The 21772-nt window shown below is 39.7% G+C and overlaps 1 protein-coding gene across 3 annotated transcripts; it reads left to right on the top strand.

The window, feature by feature from the left end:
* Positions 1-10: 10 nt before the first annotated feature.
* susd2 (sushi domain containing 2) lies at positions 11-19885 on the top strand. Of its 3 annotated transcripts, none has more exons than XM_046385572.1 (14): positions 12-435; positions 521-719; positions 1608-1756; positions 2190-2547; positions 3258-3459; positions 4234-4319; positions 4413-4681; positions 5180-5323; positions 5959-6096; positions 6279-6530; positions 7727-8005; positions 8398-8574; positions 15269-15365; positions 19099-19885. In XM_046385572.1, the coding sequence occupies exons 1-14, from the start codon at positions 366-368 to the stop codon at positions 19148-19150; spliced, it is 2472 nt and encodes an 823-aa protein (XP_046241528.1). In that variant the 5' UTR covers positions 12-365; the 3' UTR covers positions 19151-19885. The 3 variants fall into 3 exon arrangements, with proteins under 3 accessions (XP_046241529.1, XP_046241528.1, XP_046241527.1); XM_046385571.1 differs by having other exon boundaries at positions 5944-6096; XM_046385573.1 differs by lacking the exons at positions 15269-15365; positions 19099-19885 and adding an exon at positions 11214-11364 and having other exon boundaries at positions 11-435; positions 5944-6096.
* The last annotated feature ends 1887 nt before the right edge of the window (positions 19886-21772 follow it).

Here is a 21772-nt window from a genome sequence, read left to right as displayed (position 1 = left end):
CCGTAATGTCTCGCGAGAATATATTGCTTACACGTGACCAAACATAGATTTTAATGGTTTAGTTACAATCTTGGCTAAAATGACTTAAAGACTGAATTAGAAACATGACAGTGTGCGTATTGTATTGTGATACCTATATCTTGTTAGTACGCCTGAAGAAAAAAATATTTTTAAAACTTACCGACCAACTTAACATTAACATCGGTTAATTCATAACTTCATAATTGCCACCGGAAACTCATAGTTGGTTTTTTTAGCTAATGTGTGAACGACCTTTGATACACTGCACAAGTTAGTGCCTGAGTTTCGACCAAGCAGACAGTCATGCTTGTTGAGGAAGTGTTGTTTTCTTCTCCAAGATAAACATGAGAGCACACTTGAGAGAGACTGTTATTCTCTATGGAATTTTTATTATCTGCTCGACTAAAATAGCGGGTAAGTCATGCTTAACGTTTGTGGCGCAGTTATAGTTTATAACTTTAATAGATAAAATGAAGTGCAAATCTTTGTTTTTTATAAGGTCAAACATGCAGGGGAAAGTGTGGAGACATACTGAAGGAGTGCTCCTGCCATACAACCTGTGTGTCTTTGCTGAACTGCTGTGCAGACTACAACCAGTCCTGTCTCATGGTGATGCCTCACTCCAGCTCCATGCTGGGTGGAAGAGCTCTCAGGATCGTTAGTTTGGTCCTCCATCCTGGTGATCGCCTACTTTGCAGGTTTGTGTCTTCAGCACACACAAAAGAAGCATGTTATGATGTTAATCTTAAATACATTCATCATGAGATTATTTCCATAACAGAACCAGAATGTGGAAAATATTGACAGTAATTCATATGTTGTGTTTTTCTAAATCCATATAGAAACTCTTGTTGTGTAGTATTCAGTGAAGTATTGGTAACATACTGATGTTTGTGTCCTAATTCTAATTAAGTTTTTATCTTCAGGAGTCATCAGAATGAAAGCTGTCTTGCATACTTAAAGATCTAAAAAAAAAATCATGTTTATATACTAAAAAATTATACAAACAGCAAAAAATGTTTAACCTTGCATAATATTTGCAAACTTTGTAAGGCAAACAAACATAGCAGATTCAATCTGGAGATTGAGGCAGTGTCACGAGCACAAGCACAAGCATGTGAATGTTGAAGTGCCGTCTACAAAATAAGACACAAGTTGATTAGTTAGTATGCTGTCTGTGGAAGGTCTACACCTCTTAATAACCTTCCTGTATTTAAAGCAAATGGAAAAATGCTGTCTGTATAAAGAAAAAAGATGATGTTGCCTTTGAAATATCATGCATTCTTCAATATTGCAGTAACAATATAATTTCAGTATTTACTGTAGCTAGTTTAGCCTTTTTTCCATTACTGTGGTCTCATGATATGTTTTGGTGAACAATTTCTTCCTAAAGCTGTCAGTGTCAGCCTGAGACAGACTTGTTATTATTTCCAGAGTCTTCTTAAATCCCATGTTGCACAAAGCACTTAAACTTGCTGTTCTACTGACCAAAGAGTGTATGTGAGTGTTTACAGAAGAAAAATGACGTTAAAAGTGTTTTGTAGCAAGCCGTAAAACGAAGCAAATCAAAATTGTTTCTGTTGCAGGTTCAGAGGTGAGATCGAACGAGAAGGGTTTGTTGATGCTCGAGGTCATGCCCACTGCATCTCTCCTTTATTGTATGAAACGGGTTGGATACCATTTTCTATCTCAACAGATGGAATAAATTTTGACAGGTCTGGAGAGTACTTGTCAGGTAACTTGGTAGATTTTCCACTGCTGAATTAGCAAATACCTGAACCTGTCATTTGATATTTTCTTGGATCCATTATACACTGTACTAATATCAGTGTTCAGAAATGATTTAAATGATACCTTTTGTGAATTCAGGGTTCCAGTTACAACTTTTAAGATGGTGTTTTTATCAAGATATGTTCTCACTGTGCAGAAAATATGAACTGGTGCCACTGTGAAAACATTAAATAACTCAGACACATTTTGCACTAATTATTGCTACTGACCAATAAATACATAACTTATTTTCATAAAGAGTTGTCATAGAGCAAAGTTACATCTCTGTTGCAGTTATTTTCTCTTGTCCCTATTTTTACTTTAGAATAGCGAAACTATTTTGCCAAAACTGATTACTGGTTTGTCCCCTTAATGTTTTCTGTTTTTCACTGTGTTAGTTCACCCCAGTAAAGTGGATCCTGCCTTTGAAGTCACCCTGGTGAATCCAACACAGTGGCAGTACTATGGCACGCCGAACACGGCAGGACGGCTTAAGATGACCTGGGACAGCTCAGTGATTGGAGCAGAGAAGGTCAACATAGAGCTGTGGGGTTACAGAGAGTTCAGCAGGAGCACAGAGACAGAGACAAATGGCTCATCCTCTCTGCAGGCTGAGATGAGGTATCTCTACTCTCTCGGCAGGAACCTCTTCAACACTGGTAACTTCAGCTTCATCCCCGCGCCCGCAAAGGACTACTCTGATTGGGAGTTGGGGAATATTCGCATCACTGCTAGTTCTATGCCAGATGGAGCAAGGTATCCATAATACATATCAAGCATTGTAGGCTTATGAAAAGCATGTAACATGTACATATATGTAAATGAAACAATTTTTCTGCCCATGTGTGGATGCTGCTGCTACAGATTGGTTGTAATTGTAAAAACTGTTATAAACTGCCACACTCCTTGGAAAAAAACCTCCTAAAAAAATTGTAGGATCAGTGTTTGCAATACTTTTTAAGTATATTTAGCGTATATTTATCAAGTCAGTGTCAGTGTTGTTGTGGTGAAGAGTTGATGTGGATTCACTCATCTGGCTGTAAAACTTGAAAAGCCAACATGCCCCACCCTGCCTTATAGAGGTGATAACCAACATGAAAATAGTTTAATGAGTGTATGCTGTATATAGACTTTGACTTTGACATTGATTCCAGAGTCCAGTACTGGCAGCAATGGTCAGTCCACAGGAAGCTGAAGCCACTGAATGAGTGAACAATTAGACGATTGACAGAAAATAATTTTTAAAAATGTTTTGTGGTCATTCTGTTCTCTCATATGAGATGATTTACTGTTTTTCTCTGTGTTACTTGTAGGTAAAGTAAATAATTTTGGCTTTTTTAACTGTTGTTTGATCAAAACAAGTAATTTATACATGTTACCTTTTCATTACGTTCTGATAATTTCTGATCGATCTCTTAAGTGATCGCACAATCAATATAGACCATGTGATAATTGTGTATGTTCAGGGATGTACAGGGGCTCTGGAGCAGAGGTCATGTCTTAGCCTGGCACCTGGAGCAGGCTTTCAGAGATGACTCTAAAGCCTGGGCCAAGAGAAAATGTCTGCAGTGGGATGTCCTGGAGAAGAAGCTGCCCAGCTTCCTGGATGAGCTCATTGACTGTCCTTGCACTCTGGCGCAAGCCCGAGCAGACACAGGCAGGTTTCATGTGAGTGCACACAAAATATTATATTCTTAATATCTATTTTATTTATTTGTTTTAGTTTTTGAGATGAAATAGTCTCTGTTGCACAAAATGAAACGGTAACAATACGACAGCTTTGTTTGATGAAAATATTATATTATATTTGTCTCTAGACTGTCAATATTTAGACCAAAAGTCAATACTAGATCAGAAATTGTATGATGAAGGTTATTCTCAGTTCCTTTGAACTGCCCGTGGAAAACAGCAATCAGTACTCAGGTCTAGTCCATTATTAAAACCCCTCCTCCTAAAGCAGAACTTAGATAACAAACAAGGCTGTTGAAATCTGCAACAGCAGTTGCTCATCATAATCATAGGAAGAAAAGAATAAGAACCAGGTAAAGCAGAGAGAAAAGTATAATCCTGTGTCATTTCAGGATGCAGGATTATTCTAAAATGATTCCCATGGATGACAGCCATGTTGTGACCGGTCACCCTGCTTATCTACTCTGACTTTACTACAGTGATTCAGTTACATTGTACAAGTGATTAGAATTCATTCATGTTGATAAGGAAACAAAAACTGTCAAATTATTTTTTTATATTAGATTATGCTTTTTGTTAAGGTATAATATGTGCTCAGTGTTTAGATGAGATTAAGGGCGCTTACTTTATTAGAGATGTGTTAAAGTCAACAAGATGGACGCTAATCAACAGTAGTGTTAATTATTGGGAAATCACATTGAAATACATCTGTTATTTTACTGAGACTGTGTTTTTTTTCCACTGTTATTTTAGGCTGACTATAGTTGTGACATTGAGAGGGGCAGTGTGTGCACTTATCACCCAGGCTGTGTCCACTGCGTCAGAGCAATTCAGGCCAGGTAGGAGTGACAGAGGCAGCTCAGTTTTGTAACAGTGAAAACAGAAATATTTTTTTTTTCCTTCCTGACATGATTTTCCTTTCATATTTCCAGTCCAAAGCATGGTTCAGGCCAGCAGTGCTGCTATGACAGCACAGGAGCTCTGGTGCTGACAGGAGACTCTCTTGGTGGCAGCACCCCAGACAGGGCTCACGACTGGGGTTCACCTCCGTACAGGAAGCCTCCACGGGTCCCGGGCTACTCCCACTGGCTCTACGATGTCATGAGTTTCTACTACTGCTGCCTGTGGTCTGAAGACTGTCACATCTACTTCAACCATCGACCATCTAGTGGATGTCGCAACTACCAACCCCCAAGAGCTGGTGAGAGCATTTATAAGTCAGTGTTTATAGACTACTTTCAGACTTTTGCAACATGCTTAACAGATATCAAAGACCACACAAAATGGATACAGGGTAATATGCAAGCATGGTGCCACATCACAGTCATGATGATTGCCTTTAATAACCAGGTTATTTTAATCTAATGACAGATTTCTCATTCATTAATTGATCTTCTACCTTGCATGGCCACGCACACATGCCCTACTCTGCAAATAGACATTGGAGAAGCAGTCCAGTTTGCAGGCGAAGTAAATGAATTACAGACTGTAGCTGAAAGTTGAGATGTTGAACTATATTAGATTATACAGCTGACTACCTGCTCTTCAGATGCTATAAATGCAATAGCATGCTGATATCAGAAAACCAATGTTTAGATGAATGATAGATCAGCAGTGTGCTGTCTATAATAAACACATTTGTGCCAGAATGCACATTTGATGTAAACACATCAGTGCTTTGTTTTTCAACGCCCTGCAGGTGTCGTCCTCGGGGATCCACATTTCATAACGTTCGACGGCCTTAGCTACACTTTCAATGGCAAAGGAGAGTACTACCTTGTTTCCTCACCACACAGAGAGCTGAGTGTTCAGGCCAGAACAGAACAGGTGAAACTTAAGAACGGTGAGTTCAACTTTGACGTGAAAGACCCGTCTGTCTCTCCTCTTTTCTCCCCATGCTACTATTGTATCACTCACTTTCAGCTTAGAGCTTTGCTTGGGTGGAACCTGTTTCAAGGTTTCCTCACAGAGACCTACTGAGGACTGAAAATTGATTGCCTGCCTCCAGAGTTTGCCCAGACATATTGACCCTGGTATATCTTGCTGAATTTTGTTTGCTCCTTGCTCTCCCGTTTAAGGCTCAGTTTTATCTATTACACACTTCTGAGGGCAAGTGATGTCAGGACCTTGTGTGTGTGTGTGTGTGTGAGAGAGAAACATGTTGGCTGTGTAAGATGACAGCATATTTCCTTTGTTCTTGTTTTCGCTCAGTATCTTTGGGGGTCACATGTGGTAAAGAAGAACAGATGTTAGCTTCATTGTTTTGAATTTCGCAACAGCCGTGGGCCAAATGACTGTCTTTGGCCAGATGTCATTAATATTCTCTTCATCAAATCAGCAAAGTCAAACATCTGGACTCTTTGATATTTCAGAGACTTGAGCTATGATAAAATCGTTCTTGACTTCAGGATAGTTACTGTATAGTGCATCTGTAACCATGTGATGTCCATATTGACCACCAAGGTACTTTGTCTAAAGCAACATGGCTGTCATCAGTGGCTATGAAGGAGAAGGCCTCTGATGTTATCGAGGTGCGTGTAGCAGAAGGCCATCTTCAGGTGCTAAGGAACCAAAAGGTCCTTCCTTTCACAGAGCAAAGATGGATGGACCTACATGGTGAGATGATTTGGAAATTCCTGACCAGCTGCACATCACTGGGTTTCTTTTTTCCTTTCTTTTACTACTATATATATTTTTTAAATCCCTTTAACTTGGTTAATTTTGCCTGGTGCAACCTTGATGGCACTGACAGCTATTGTACTGCCTCAATGGACCTAATGACAATCTCTCTTCTCTAGGAGTATTCGTGTTCGCCCCTAGTCCTCAGAATGTGACCGTAATCTTCCTCTCTGGTGCTGGTGTGGAGGTTTGTGTGAATGAAGGAACCATGGCAGTGACCGTCCTGCTCCCAGCAGACTTTAGCAACCACACTCAGGGTCTCCTCGGCCTGATGAACTCTGACCCCTCAGATGACCTGTTGACTCACCTTGGAGAGGTCATCTCCTCAGCCAGCGCCACGCCGGAAGAAATCTTCACCTTTGGAGCTGACTGTGAGTGTGAACTGTTGAACTTGTTTTTGTGAAACAAGCAAACATCAATCAGATTGATCGATGCCACAAAACTTTGAAACTGTTAATTGTTACCTATCACTGTGCCTTTATATTTATCACTACCACATCTGAGCTACGCTTGGCCACTACTTTTTAACAATTTTTTAAGACTGTGCAGGAAGAAAACAAGGCACATGTTTAGAGTTAGTACAGCTTCAATAGATTACAGAGTGATATCAGGGGGAAACCACTATTCTGGAAAACAGTCTCAGCTGTAATTACAGAGCATATCCCTCAAAACGGATGAGTAGCTGACTTTTCATGTGCTTGACCTTCTGACTGAAATCATTAGTTTCAGTGTAGCTGCAGCAAACACCCAGTTTAAGCTTGTTATAGATAACAGATTTATTGGTGCAGACAGAGTGACATTTTTTATGCACCAAAGTCTGTGCCAAAAGTACACCTTGACAACGTGTGTGTGCCTGTGTGTGTCCTGCACTGACCTCGCAGAGTTTGCTCTTATCTCAAAATTATAGCGTGCCTCATACGCTCTTATTTTTAATTCCATGCTATGGAAAATATGTAGTTGGAGCCAAGCAGTCTAATTGGTCAAACATATGCTGCTGTGGCAATAATTACCATAAATGTGGTAAACTGTGTCTGATCGTTTGCTGTGACTGCTTTATATTGGTCAGTCTCTTTCTTTATCCATCGTGGGAGTTCATGTTTTTAATGTTTTTCTTCATGTGCTTGGCTTATACAATATATACAGAGTCAGCCAAAATAATGTATACACACATCAGGAAAAGAACGTTACCCAAGCAGTAGTTCGCCGTACACAAAAATGTCTGCAAAGCCAATGGCCACCACTTTGAGCACCTCTTGCAATTGTAGAGGCCAAAGGTAACTTGTGTTAATCTCGTGACGTCTGAATAATTTTGGTATTGAAATATTTATGCAAGTTTATTTTTTCCTGATGTGTGTATACATTATGTTGGCTGACTCTGTATATATAGAAGTTGTGCTGCATGTGTGTTTGTGAAAAAAGAAAAAAAAAAGATGAAAAGGTGTATTGCAGTTGAGGATGTTCTCTTGTGTGATTACGGATACTTCTTTCATTTCAGTTAGTGTAGAATCAGTCTACAATGCAGCCTGGCTGCACATCTTAACTAGTGTTGTGTTTGGTTGTTCCACAGGGAAAATTTCAAAGGAATCTTCCCTTTTCACATATGACTCAAAGTACCTTTTGGATTCCTACTATTTCCCACCAAGCCAAGATCCTGCTTTTGTTCCTGCCTTTTCTCTACCTGAGAGACGTGATGACCCTCTGGTGGCAGACATGTTGACGATGTGCTTTGGAAAAGGAGCAGAGTTCTGTAAATATGATACCCTGACCACTCGGAGCCTCACAATGGGAAACGCAACACTCAGGGCCTACCAAAAGCATCGGGCCCAAACGGCAGCCCTGGAGCCAGGTACCACGTGAAACAAGATCATCCTGTGTCCAGTGACTCTTCATCTTCTGTACTCATAGGCAAAACATAGTGTCTTTATAGTTGTATCTGTTTTGTTTGTTTCAATGCTCAAGAGGAACTGTATAATACATTATTTATTATTTACGTTTATTATTGCTTGTTTTATCTCTATCTTTAAAAATAACGGAAAGCCTGAAAAACAACATACTGGACCTGTAGGAGCCTATGTGTGTTTGCTTAGAAATTCATCCATGCCATTAGAAAGCTTAATGCAGTGAAAGCGTCAGTTATCTATGTTTATGCAGCTGTATTTTTCAAAAAATTAGACGCATTAACTCAAGACAGCACAACGGTTTACATATTGGTTTTTGAATGTTATTTTTGTTTTTTAGTGGTGTCATGTGGCTGGCTTCCTACACCGAACAATGGGAAGAAAAATGGGACGCAATATCTAGAGGGGAACACTTTGAGCTTCACCTGCAATGAAGGCTACATACTGTATGGTTCAACAGAGCGCACTTGTCTGGATGATGGGACCTGGACGGGACAGCAACCCTACTGCATAACAGGTTGGTTCTAACCCGAAAGTAAACCAGCATCTGTTTGTATTGAGTAAAATAAATGTGTTGTGTGTGGGGAAAACAGCACCAATACTTTGAATTCATGAAGTCTATAGTCTATATATTCATGTCTGGCCTGTAAACAATATCTGAAAAACTCTTTGTACATTAAGTGATACTTTGACCTGAGAGTCTTTTTAAAGTTTGCGTTCATGAACTGCTTTTCAGAAGTCAAACCCAGAGGACAACTGAGGACCTGTTAACAACTGTCCAAATTCACATATTATTAAAAACAAAATGCAAGAGATTTTGATATAATCCCTATTGGTTATGACATTCCTCATTGAAAATGAGAGAAAATAAAAATAGTCATTATTTATCTCGGATATTTTAACTTTAAGAATGTTGGGTTTCATACTACACTACATAGAAAACCAAAGGATCAAAGGACTCAAGTGTCATATACTTTCCTCACAGGAATGATATCATTTAATTTGTGCTAATACATGCAAAGCCTTCAATTTTTCAAGTTTAAATCATTTTAATAAGTGTGCAAAGTTGTTTTCCTTCTTTTTTGTTTTGCTCCAGAAAAGCACTACATAAAGTCACTTACTTCTCTACTAACTCCTCACATGCTTTATATTCTGTATGATTGGCAGCATCCTACAATGAAAACTGAGAGGGACTTTGGGAATCCGCTTCTTCTCATCCACTCTCTTTGAAAGCAGTGGATTTGGCTCTCTGTTGCTCATGCAGATTAGGTACAAAGCTATAAACTTCTGATCCTGGATTGTCTTGGAGCCCTGTTTGTAAATTGCAAACACATGGGCCCGTCTAATGGTTTCATTCATCACCCCAACTGTGAACTCTCAACCAGTGTTGTTGTAGTTGTCAGATGTCGCCATCAGGTGTCAGTGTTTCCCTCTATATTCCTTGAGTCTTATGTTTGTGAGGGAGCAGGTTAATGCCTCCGTTTATGCTATGGTGTGGTGTGAAGCAGGCTGAGTTTTGTCTTGGGGAAGAGTAAAAGCAAATGTTTCAAGAAGAGAAGAAGAATTTCAAGGGTTTTGACTTAATCGACACACTGGCCATGAAGACCAGAATGAGAGAAACTCAGCCAGTTGACTTGAGATCCACTTCCACTTTCATCCCTTTGTGGCTTCACCCCAGTCTTCCATCTTTTCCTTGTTAGAGGTGCAAACAGAGACTTCCTCCTGATAGTAATCAGGGATGAATTGACTTCATATGTCAGATCTGAAGGCCTGTGTAAGAACAACTGGACACAGTGGATACCGACTCCTTCATGAGGCGAACATAATTGTTTCATGCTTTGGTTATCCAGGTCAAGGCTGTTTAGAAATGTTTCTTATCAAGCTTTATTTGTTTTACATACTGTCTATACTATTTACTGAAAACCATACCTGCTGATTGTATATCTTTGGCATTACTGCAGTGAATAATCAGACAGAAAGTTTAGAAAGTATCCTAGTGAGTGTGCAAGTAATACAGCCGTGACATGCCACAAGGACAGTTCCTTCCCACCTGCAGCTGGCCTCATCACTAAAATACTGACTCAAATTCCTGTTGTGTGAAAATCATGCCTGCTTGGCATCGATCTTGATTCTCCTTCTGGATGTGTCTGGAGATAAATATAGTCACCCTGACACACCCACACAAACACATTCACATACATGAACGGATAAACACAGTCTTACAAAATGAGGCAGAACTTCACTTCCACACATACATGCGGCACACACATTACAAAGCTGGGCTGTTTTAGCCATGTGACACTGATCACACTTGCTCCTACACTCTCATTATACAAATCAGAGCTAACAACCGTCAACATGACCTGAGGTTCTCAATGGCAGGTGTTGCATGAGCTGTTACCTACGGCATTCAAATGTGACCTCTAGTCATGTAAACAACACTAAAGACAGACCAAGCAGGAGACGCCCTAACACATCTCTCCCCCCCCCCCCCCCCCCCCCCCCCAGTCTATGAATCACTGCAGAATGATGTGTAGGCTGAACAGCCACAGAATTGTAGTCGTGGTTAAGATGAAAACGGTGTGCCGCTGAACAACAGACACCACTGCATCCAGTTTAACTTCTTCTCTGAGTCACTTTAATGAGCCACTGTTGAAATGCCGCCTGTCAGCAGAGGTGACACAAAGTCCCTTCCAGCAAAAGTGGATCTCTGCATGAATTTCTCCCATCACTGAAAGCCTCACCTGTTTGAGGTGGATAACCACTTTAGACTATAGCCAGGGGTGTGGTGTATTGTGTTGATCAATGTTGATATTTTCAGCTGGTATGATGGGAGTGTTGCAGAGGTGTGGACTGTTTTGCGCTGTGGTAGATTTGAGAAGTATAATGTTGTAGAGTTTATTAGCATGCCTGTGCCTTGTCACGGTCCTCTGAAAAACAATAACCTTGTTTGAGTATCAGATGCATACCAATAACAGGATCACCCCTCCATGATGACATTACAATATTAATAGAGTTCCTTGCGCAGAGGAGAAGAAAGTGATTAAAGGAAAGGTGACAGCTGCCAGAGAGGTCTAGAGCGATTTCACAGGAAAAAGTGACGTGGGTTGCAAGACAAAGCTGCACTCAATTTTCTGTCTGTGATTCTCTCCTCAGATTCCCCTGCGATAAAGCAGTCGGGAGCCATGAGAGAGACAGAAGTGGTTGGCAAATGCAGGTTGTGTAGAAGAAAGAGTTGTTGAAAATGCCACTCGAGAGCTGCTTGAGACTTTTATACCAGTCACGTTGCTCACACATCGCTTGTCGACCATCTCTCTGTTGTGCTCTAATTTTCACTTCCTGCCACTGTCCTTTTTCTTTTTCCTAATCTCATGCTGATGACACGGAAGTGTGTGCGTAGTTTATGGTGCTGTTTTATTGTTGTCTTTAAACTGGTGAGAAATATAGAAATCTCAAAGTTAAACCAAATTTTCCTAAAAACCTGGACAATTTGCATTGTGCAGAGGTCCTTGAGATATGTGATGAGGGCTCGCTCTGTGCTGTTGTAAGGTCTGAATCTGAAGTTAATTGCTTCGAAGATTTGCAGCCAGTACTAGCTTCACCTCTGTAATTTCTTATTGTATTGTGTTGGATTTTCGTGTTCATCATTTTTTGCTTTGCATTACCAGGAAGAAAATGCTGTGTATAAAGCTATATCTTAAGTGTATGATAATGTTAAATGAAGGAAATAAAATCAACATTTTTTTTCCACATAGTTTGTATAAGAACCAACGGTTTTATAATATTTAAGGTTAATGTGTTTCTTTTTGCTTGTCTAGTCAGGCATGTGGATTAGAAATCTATTTGACCGAACTCAGCTTTTACTTAGAAATATGCAAATTGTTCTGTTTGTTAGCAGTTAGCAAATAGCAGCAAAGACTGAAGTTAATTGACATGTTTAATCTTATCTGCCTTGCACTGGAGGTTTGCCCACATCCTTTAACGCCACCCAACTACACTCCTGTTTCCAGGATAACCGGGATGTTTGCATATGCTCATGGATGTGTAAATAAAACTAGATGCCAGATACAAAGATGGCACCTATTCAGTACAACTGGAACTGCTTGTCTGGTCCATGCATCAACAACATCAAAAATACCTTCTGGGGTTTATTTTCTGGATACACTGTCGTGTTTCTCTCTGCTTGTTCTCGCTCAGCTCAGATTTGAGGAAAGTTTTATAAATATAAAGTCAAAAATTCACAGTAGAAAGAGTGATAATTCATTTATGGTGGTGGTGATGGAAAAAATGCTTTTGGGGCTGCAAGGGGATTCTTTTCTACAATGCAGCAAGTGAGGCGGAGCAGTGAGTACCCCAAGGGTTCTTTCTGCAGAATGCATGGAAAGACTGTGTATCTCAGCACATTTGGAAAAAAATAAATAAATAGAAGTTATGATTTGGTAAAAAGAAAAAAAGAAAAAAAAAGAAAATGTCTAGAGGGAAACTAAACACCTGGGTAGAACTGTACACTGGTGTGAGGTTGATGTTTACTATCTTAACACCATAGTAACTAATCAATTACCAGCTCATTATTATCATTAGCAAGTTTGAAATAAGAAACATTCACATCTTTTGGGGGTATACTGCACATATTTACATACAGGATTCCAGACAACAAGAAAGAATAGCTGCTGAGGCTGAGACTAATTCCTTTATCTTCCAAAGCTGCTGCTGTGTGTAGACTTTTTATTCATAAACAGAACCCGAATGTGAATCTTTGACAATGGATGGTCTCAATAAGCAGGTTTAGAGATGAGAAATGTTTTAGCTAACTGTTTTTTCAGTGTGTTTATGCAACCAGGTGCTTGTTAAGTTTGTGTGTGGAACATTTCATGTCTGAAGTTTGCCTTCTAACACAAGGTTCACATTCCAAGAATACTGCACCCATCATATTGAGTGAGACAGGGTGAGATACACATATCAGATGGCAACAGTAGCTTGGTACAGAGACACACACTGTTACCAGGGAGAAGGAAAGCAGATGAATTATTTTAAGATGATATCAGCTCTGTCACAAAAACTCATCTCTATCGTAAGAAATGCTTTATGTGATAAGAGACTAGCTGAAGGGCGTGTGGACGTTATGAAAACAGTCTTGGATTTCTGATTGGTATCAGCTGTTTGCAGCTTCTTTCAGAGATAAAAACTGGAAAAGGGACTGAATGATGGTGAGCTTAGAAATTTTAGTTTTTTAGTTTCAATTTGAAGCAAATTGTGAGACTTATATATTTCCATCTGGACACAGACGATTCAGATTGGGTGATATACATTATTCACCATCTTTGAAACGCAGGAAAAAAAACACCTCTCGTTCTTTTCTGTCACCTTCAACATATTCACACCAACCCCATGAAGTCTGTCATATGTTAATCCCCTCTGACTAGAAATGTAGTGTTCCAAACTGAGTGCTATTGCTCCCTGGAGCTTTACTATTTGATCAATGCAGACGGGTTCAGTGGAGTAATAAGATAGCTTTGGGGTTTTGCCAGCAGGAAAAGAAGGAAAACAGTGAGTGTTAACACTGATTGATTGCCAGTCCCAGTACAGTTATACTCTGGGCATCATGTCGCACTGATGCCGAAGGCTTCAATGTGGAGCAGTTTGACGCCAGTGGTCCTGAAGTGGTCCTTCATCCAAGGCTTGGCCATGTGTAACAAAACTGATTGGTTACAAACTTCAGGGAGTATTTGTACACATGGGTGTGTATTTCACTGTGCTTCCGCATACATGTGTGTGTGTTTGTATTTGACGTTCCGAGGCTGATGACATTTTAAAGGACTGTCACCTGTGGTGCCTACCTGACAAACATGTACCATGCTTGACACATGTTGCATTCGTGCATTAGAGGGTGACTGTACTTTGATAATTATCTTTCTCATAACTTCTGCATATTTGCTTGCATTTGAAAAAAAATGACTCAGGATACTGTATGAAAAGACAAATATATTGGAAAAATGGTTTACTGAATTTGCCAAGACCCCAAGGAAAGTTTCAGATGTTATAATTTGATTGCAGACACAGGTGCAAACAATGTGAAGGCAGCAGCAAGGGAGAAGTCCATCCTATCTTGTGCTCATTATGTGTGTTTGAGGCCAGTATATAATTTTTATTTTGTTGGTAATACATAAAAATTGATTCATGCATTTACTGAGATATTGGCAGAACACAGCAGACCTTTTATTGGATGACTGCACTTGACCTGCATGTAAACTCTAAACAGGCACGAAGACTAAACTCCCTCATAGTTTTTTAAATTCATATTCAGAATCAGAATCAGAATTCCTTTATTAATCCCTGGAGGGAAATTCTTGTTTTTACAGACATTGCACATGCAGTATTCCCGACCAAGAAAGGAGAAAAGTGCAGAGTATAAAAAAAATATTATATATAATATTCACGTAAAATAGACTAACGTTTCTCACAGCCGTACATGAATGCCAGTTTTCCTTGATAGCAGTAAGCTCTTTGTATATAAGTATCATTAGCCTTATATTATTACCACTATTCCACAGGGAGTGCCATGATGGATTTCCATTTGTAAACATTTGCTAAATATGTAACAAATGGACAAGAAGGAGAGAGTGCCGTAACCGATGATGTGTGGTTATCACTTGCACAAGTTGTGACTTGAAACTCCTTTGCCTCTTGCAGGTTTAAATTTGAGTTGTGCAGTAAATTCAGTACAGTGAAGTTACATTTATACAGAAACAAATTCAGTCCAGTTTGTATTAAGATTAGGAGTACTTTTAGCCAAATAACTGGCCCACAGTTGAATTTTGCAAGGCAACAACTTACACTCGCATGTTTACAGAAAACCTTCAGTTGGTCTAGCAAGTTTTTTGGATCACAGTCCTTTATTTACCCAGATTAAAAATGCATGGTAGATTTTAGCCACACCTAGCTACACGCTCAGACTGTTATACCCATCCTTACCTGGGAGATTTAACCACCATTCTCTACTGCTGGATGTCTTGCTCAAAGGAACTGTGACTGTTGATTGTTTTCTCTCTCTTGTTCAGTTTTCCCTCATGATTCTGACATCACTGCTTCCCTGTTTGCCTTCTGACTTTGTATTGATCCAAGTATTAAAAGCTTTGGAGGATGGATGGATTGTGTAGAAGGATCAATGGCTGATAGCAGTGAATAATTCTCTGTTGGTATGATTTTCACAGATGACAAAGTGGGGTTTGTACTCGGTGCTGTTGGCTCCCTCTCAGCACTGGTCACAATGGGGGTGATGATCAAACTGCACAACAGGAAACAACGAAGGTGGGTTTACACAATTCACTTCACAGAAGAATCAGTCCCTCAGTTCCACTGGTGCTACAAAACGCTATATAGGAAACAAGAAGCAAATATTAAGTCAGTGTTAGCGTTTGCAATTGCCCTGTTCAGAAGTTTAAGTTATAGTTATAGTTATATAGTTTGTAAAAAATGTGGTTTATTTTATGAATATCTTCTTCTAACTTTAAGATGAGACTAAAACCAATTTAGAATTAAATTAAAACCCTCTGGCTCTCTCCCTCTCACACAGAAACATTTCACAGTTCAGACAAACACTGACTTATGACAAAATAATGGCTTGGGTTTTTTTTTTTTTTTTTTTTTTTTTTTTATCCGCAGGCCTCCAGCCATAGCTGCCCATGTGTCTTTTATTGTGTCTTTGAATAGATAGATTATATGTTTGAAATAAGAGGCAGTTATCTTGTGAAACCAGTACATAGCTAGAGGTCTTCTTCCCCTCCCATTTCCTCCCAATAGTCAAAACCTTTTTACTTCTCCAATAAAGACGCAGAAACACAAAAGCAATGAATCCCACCTGCCTGTTTGATATCCAACATGTCCCAGCCTCTTCATCATTACTCATAAATTTTCTTTCTGATCTGATCGAGCCACACAAACCCATATACCCTGTGGGACTGTAGTTATGACTGCAGTCCAGATGAACGAGAGGCTAATAGCAGCGCTAGCTCCTGGGTGTATACAAGCAAATTAAAGGCTTGTTTTATGGCCTCATAGACTTCATTTGGGCTTTCCCCCACCATAACTCCAGCAAGGGAAGGAAAAAAGATGGATGTCAGGAGTCAAGAGCCACCTCCTGCTCCCAGCAGCACTAGGGACAGTCTGGTGATGAAACTGCCTTATTTTCTAGTCATGAGAGCAAGGAGGGAGCACACCTGCTTCCTGTTCATGCCTTGATCATGGGAAGCCAGGTGTAAAAAGAGATGAAGAGTGTCAAAAGGTCTGCAGATGTGAGGGAGGTACACTTGATAGTACAGGAGACCCGGCGCACACACATCTCATACAGTACAATGCACATACAGTAGCTTAACTGTCTAAGGAGAAATCTTGTACATTCCTTGAGTGTGAGTGCTCACACCGACTGCATGAACACACACACATGCAAATGTACTACAAACAAGTGCAGACACATCGATTTCTCTCAACATCAGAAGCATGTCAGGATGGTAGTGGTTGGGGTCTTACTGTATTTCAGATCATGTCTGGGTTGTGTGTCTGGAGGAAAGAAGCAGTGATACTACACAACTCACTCTGTGTGTGTGTGTGTGTGTGTGTGTGTGTGTGATAGTGAAGGCCTGTTGTGCCTCCTCAGTTCCCTGTGTCTCAGACTCAGACTTGCATGGGTACTTTCCACATCTAGGGTTACTCAGCAGGTTTCAACAGGTCTGCTGGCAGCTCACCACAGAAGCAGGAAAGTCATTACACCCTAAGATGTGTGTCTGTTTGTGTGTGTGTACCATCATGTCTTCTTCACTGCTGCTATATGACACATCAAAAAGGTGTGTGTGTGTGTGTGTGTGTGTGGAAGGAGGGGGGGCTTTGTCTGAACCTGGCAGAGGATTCAAAATGGATTGAAGGAGTGAGGGAGGAAGCACATTTGGTAAAGTGAGGTAAACTGTCTCAATATCCAAATGCCAGGAAATTCTAGCAACATATCTCACCTGTGTGTCTGAAAAGAAATGTGATGGCAAAATATTAGCATTGAGTCAATTATTAATGTTCAGAGATTTGTACTGAGTTTGGGAAGCCTTTTATCAGCCTTTTGTCATTATTTGACTCACTGATGGTAATCTCTGCATAAAATTTACAGCTCATTGTTTTTAGATTTTCATTTCACACAAGTTATTATAGTCAACATCCCCATTTTGTAGTGATTAATATTACAAAGGGAGGTGGGTAATAGAAATCCCCATTTTATAAAAGTTGTTCCTGATGGCACTTTAGCCACTGGCCACACTATTAGTTTTATTTACAACTACTTTTACCTGTAACTTAATGAATAAAAAAGATAGGTTTAACAAACTTAAATATCTCTCTCTAGATGTCTTTTACGCTGCTTTTACTTCGACTGCTAGCTGCAATAGTGTTAAATACATGTAGCTTGCTATGCATAAAATTGGTTTGACTATACAAAGGGTAGATCAGCAAGCACAGCAGCAAACTTGACATTACAGCAAGGTGACAAAGTTTATCTTTACTTTTATCTCTCTGCGTGTGAGTTGAGTGATGAGAGACCAGAGAAACCAATCCCATCCAAGTGAAGGTTAGAGGATTTTTTTCATGTCTGTCCTAAAACAATACTCACATTTCTGGTTTTGTACTGTTGACTGTTTAAGAGATCCCTTCCTCAGTCCTTATTCTGTGTAAAAAATGACTGAAAGACTCAGCTGAAGTTGCACGAGGCCTCTGCAGTCCCATATAGTACAATTGGATCTCTTTTTAGTGCAAAACTCCTTTGTGATTCCTCAGACAATGGTTCCCTGCTCTCCTCTTGTGGAAGGACAGTAACACTATGAAGGAATTTCAATCTATAAATGTTTGCAAACTGTAACCTTGGGAGATAACCACTTGATTTGACCGACTGAGATGGCTGGAGCCTAATATTAGCTTCAGTTGAGTGTTACATATGCATTGGAAATGACCTTTTCATAGTCGGTACAGGGAAACAATTACAAGAACCAAGACCTCTGCCAGTGTGCAATCTAAAGAAGTTTTAACCTTAAAGCAATTTTTAGTTACATTTTGCTTCCATTTTTGCTTCCAGCTGTTCTTGTTTTAGCTGACACATCTATTTGAGTTATTATTCATTATTTTACTTACTTCTAAGGTTTTAATATTTTACTAATTTGGCTTTTTATTAATTTTACTACTTTACTATTATCGCCATTTTCTCTGCTTCCCATTTGTGTTTTTTTTTACTATTTTGGGATCTTTTATCTGTTGTTTTATTCTTAGCTATGTTGTAAATGAGGTCTCTACTTCATTGTGTCTGCAAGTTAAAATAAAGGACGAATGAATTAATGAACATACTGCATGGGCAGGTATGGACAGGAGGCAAACCTGACTTTTTAAGATGTTTAAAGGAAGCGGGACATGATAAATCTGTGATGAGTGAAGTACAGTGTGGTGGATATTTTAATCAAATAACATGTGTCTCCTTGTGGTCGCTGCTTGATCAAGTTCAAAGGCGATTATCCTAAGCTTGTTAATCTTTACTGTAAAGCAGTGGATATAATATCACAAACCAACTAATGCATTACTAGCTTAAGGTCCATGGAGGGCTTAGAACATTTGCCCTTCAACATTTATATCCCTGTTTTGCAAGTGTCAGCTAATGAGTAACCAACTTTTAGAGGCACTTTTAATAAAACACTATTAATAAGAGCAGTAAATCCCTGTTATTAAGAGCTGATTTGAAAATGATCCCTGGCCTGATGCAAGGTCACCAGACAATTTTCCTGCAGTCAGTTTAGATTAAAACAGTGCACCACATTACTTCACTTATTCAGCAGGACATGCAGCCTGGATGACAGTTTCCCAAAAATAACTTTGGAAAGGTGAGGACAAGCATCACTGAAATAACGACATACTTATGGAAGTGTTGATACTAAAATATGTCTTATTATTAGTGTCGCTTTTTCATGTTTATTCTTAAATTCTAGAGTTGTTTCAGTGACTCTTCGTTTATTTGTATTTTCAGGGAGAAAAGTGAAACACCAGACCAGATGGTGACCCAAGAGCAAACTTGCTAAACAACCAAAGTCCTTTCAGATTATGGATCACACCGCTTCACACTGAAACCTTCAACTATGTGGCCTGTGGCAACAAATATGTTTCAAGCTGAGCATTTGGAGATCACATACAGCCGTGTTGTTCATTAGGATGATGGTCTTGTCTTGACCTGTTGACCTTATCAGGAAAACCTCAGGCACTGGTTAGGTTTTCAACTTGTTGTTTGGTCTCATGTTTTTCCTCTTGTTTAGTTTGGAACACTTCCCAGTCATGGTAAATGGCGCATGGGGTGAGGATTGAGGGTATTGAAGTAAAGAAAAAAATGCCACAAGATTGTTTTTATATTCCCGTTTTGCATGACTGGACGTCCGATCTTCGCTAGAGAGAATTGTGTAAATACTAGACAGAGATATCATCATTACAGTCAACACTCCCTTCTCCTGTTCAGTTTAAAATAGGACCAGATGTGTTCATGCTCATGTCAAATGTGAAGTGAACCTAATCATTTTTTTGGTTGAAAGACTCTGAACTCACATGTAGCCTTTGTGTGGGCTCGCCGCCTTCAGTCAAACGAAGGGTTTTTTCTGAGTGACTGAGCCAGAAAAATCTAAAAATGTTACATAAAGGTCACCTTTTTGCACTATATCAGCTCTTGCTTTCTGAGTTTTCTTGGCACTGTAACATATTTGTGTTTGAAGACAAAAATGGACTAAATGCATCTATGAAAGCTTTAATTAAAAATCAGTGGGAAAAGAGTTTATTTTTTAAGGAGTAGTGTGTGTGTGTGAGAGAGAGGGAGAGAGAGCGAGAGAATATGCACTACTGCTTGGAGCTCATAAATGAAGCATCATCCCCTCTTCAAGCCAGAGCAGGCATGTATCGTCTGGCAACAGCCACATGCTGGACAGACCGTCATCTCATGTTACTCCGCTGTCTTCTGCTCCACTTTGAACCTGACTCACTGCTTCTTTTCCAAAACAAAGTCCTTGGGGGGGTGAAAGGAAACAGAGTGACAGGGTCCCCTGTAGCTGATTCCTGGGAGTGATAGGTGGGGGTCCAGCTGTGGAAGAAGGAGGTTTCTTGTTGAGGACTAATTGAAATAACCTGGTCTGCTGGACATGGAAGGCTTTGAAGTTTTTTGCTGCATGTGGACAGTTTCCTCACTAGAGGTTGTTCCTGCTGCAGATACTGACTGCTGTTGCTGCTCCTTCACGCCTGAGGGACTCCTGGGACCCTATTGTTTTTCACATTAAAACACATTCACTTATAGGCATGACTAAGTGCATATGCACTCACTTTACATGTGGTGTTACTTGGTAATGAAACAGGTTCTGATATCCTCACAAAGGAGAATTAAAGCTCCCTGTGTGACGTTGTCTGAGGTCTTTCCACATTATCAGCTCAGATTTGACTCACTCACTGTATAATCTCCTAACTGGGTGCAAATATCCCTGCTTTCATGTGTCAGTCAGTGCTTACAAGAGCGGCAGTGGAGCAAGCTGCTGCGTCTGTTTGCAGAGTCATATGCTGATTAATTGTGTATGGATGAAAGTAGAGGGTTTTCATCTCTGTGGGGGCCTGTTCTAACCCTGCATGTTTACGCTCGCTTATCATCCCAACAACCCAGCATAATTAGTTCAATCAAATTCAAACACAAGTAAATGCTAATGTGCTCTGTGGAAGCCTGTTGCTTTCACGTGGGACTTTTCCCATTTCTCAGATCTGCTCTACACCCCTGGATTATGAGGAAAGGCTTCTGAAGTGGCTTTTGGATGAGGCTTTTGTTTTGGGGTTGTTTCTTTGTTTCATGTCAACTCCGGCTTTGCAGGTGTACTTTGCCCCTTACCTCCTAATACCTCACGGTTGAGCAGTGCCTTCTGATGTTACCTCCTAATTTTAAGGCGTAGGTTGAAATAAAGATGGATCTCAGGATTAAGGTGTTTGCCCAAACATAGATTTTTGTGTTTGAGTTTGTCACTGGCAATGTGAACACTTGGTGTGGGGGAAAAGATTTTAGTAAAGTCAGCTAATCCTAAGGTAGATAAAAACACAAGCTTGTGTTTTCAGTTCTGGTTTTCTTGCACTTTATTCTTAATTATCTTTTACCAAACATGGATACGATCGTAAAACAAATAAGCAATTAAAAAACAAAAATCATCTTTCACAGGCAGTCATTAGCTTATGACATGAAGTCAAAATCCAGTCACAGACTGACATCACTGAGCAAATAACAAACATGTTTAATCTCTCCATTTCAAATGGTATAATTCCCAGTTGAAATGGATGTCTGCTCATGTGGCTTCTTTGTACAAGGAAGGAGACAACGATAATCTCAATAATTATTGTCCAATATTCACTTCTCAGCAAAATCCTGCAGTCACAGGTGAATAACCAACTCAAAGTGTTTCTATCAAAATATTCAGTTTTGAGCTCTCACCAGTCTCACTGTTATAAGAGTTGTACGTGATAATGTATTTTTGGCATGCTGTCCTTTTCCATTTTCCTGTGACTTGTTTCAGTGTCATGTAGGGATACAACTAACAATCTTTTCATTATCAATTAATCTGCTGATTATTTTCATAACTATTCAAGTAATTGTTCAGTCCATAAAATGGAATGAAACAAGCTAACCAAAGTTTCCC

This window comes from Scatophagus argus, chromosome 4 (assembly GCF_020382885.2).
Source record: "Scatophagus argus isolate fScaArg1 chromosome 4, fScaArg1.pri, whole genome shotgun sequence".
Taxonomy (NCBI): Eukaryota; Metazoa; Chordata; class Actinopteri; family Scatophagidae; genus Scatophagus; species Scatophagus argus.
This window is presented reverse-complemented; position numbering and strand designations above follow the sequence as displayed.

What these genes read in the sequence shown, in the direction of transcription:
- susd2 (XM_046385571.1), top strand. Translation starts at nt 366, where the DNA reads ATGAGAGCACACTTGAGAGAGACTGTTATTCTCTATGGAATTTTTATT. An exon ending in GTCAGAGCAATTCAGGCCAG is followed by an intron (nt 4,320 to 4,412) that starts GTAGGAGTGACA and finishes TCATATTTCCAG; the next exon opens with TCCAAAGCATGGTTCAGGCC. An exon ending in CACAACAGGAAACAACGAAG is followed by an intron (nt 15,366 to 19,098) that starts GTGGGTTTACAC and finishes TTGTATTTTCAG; the next exon opens with GGAGAAAAGTGAAACACCAG.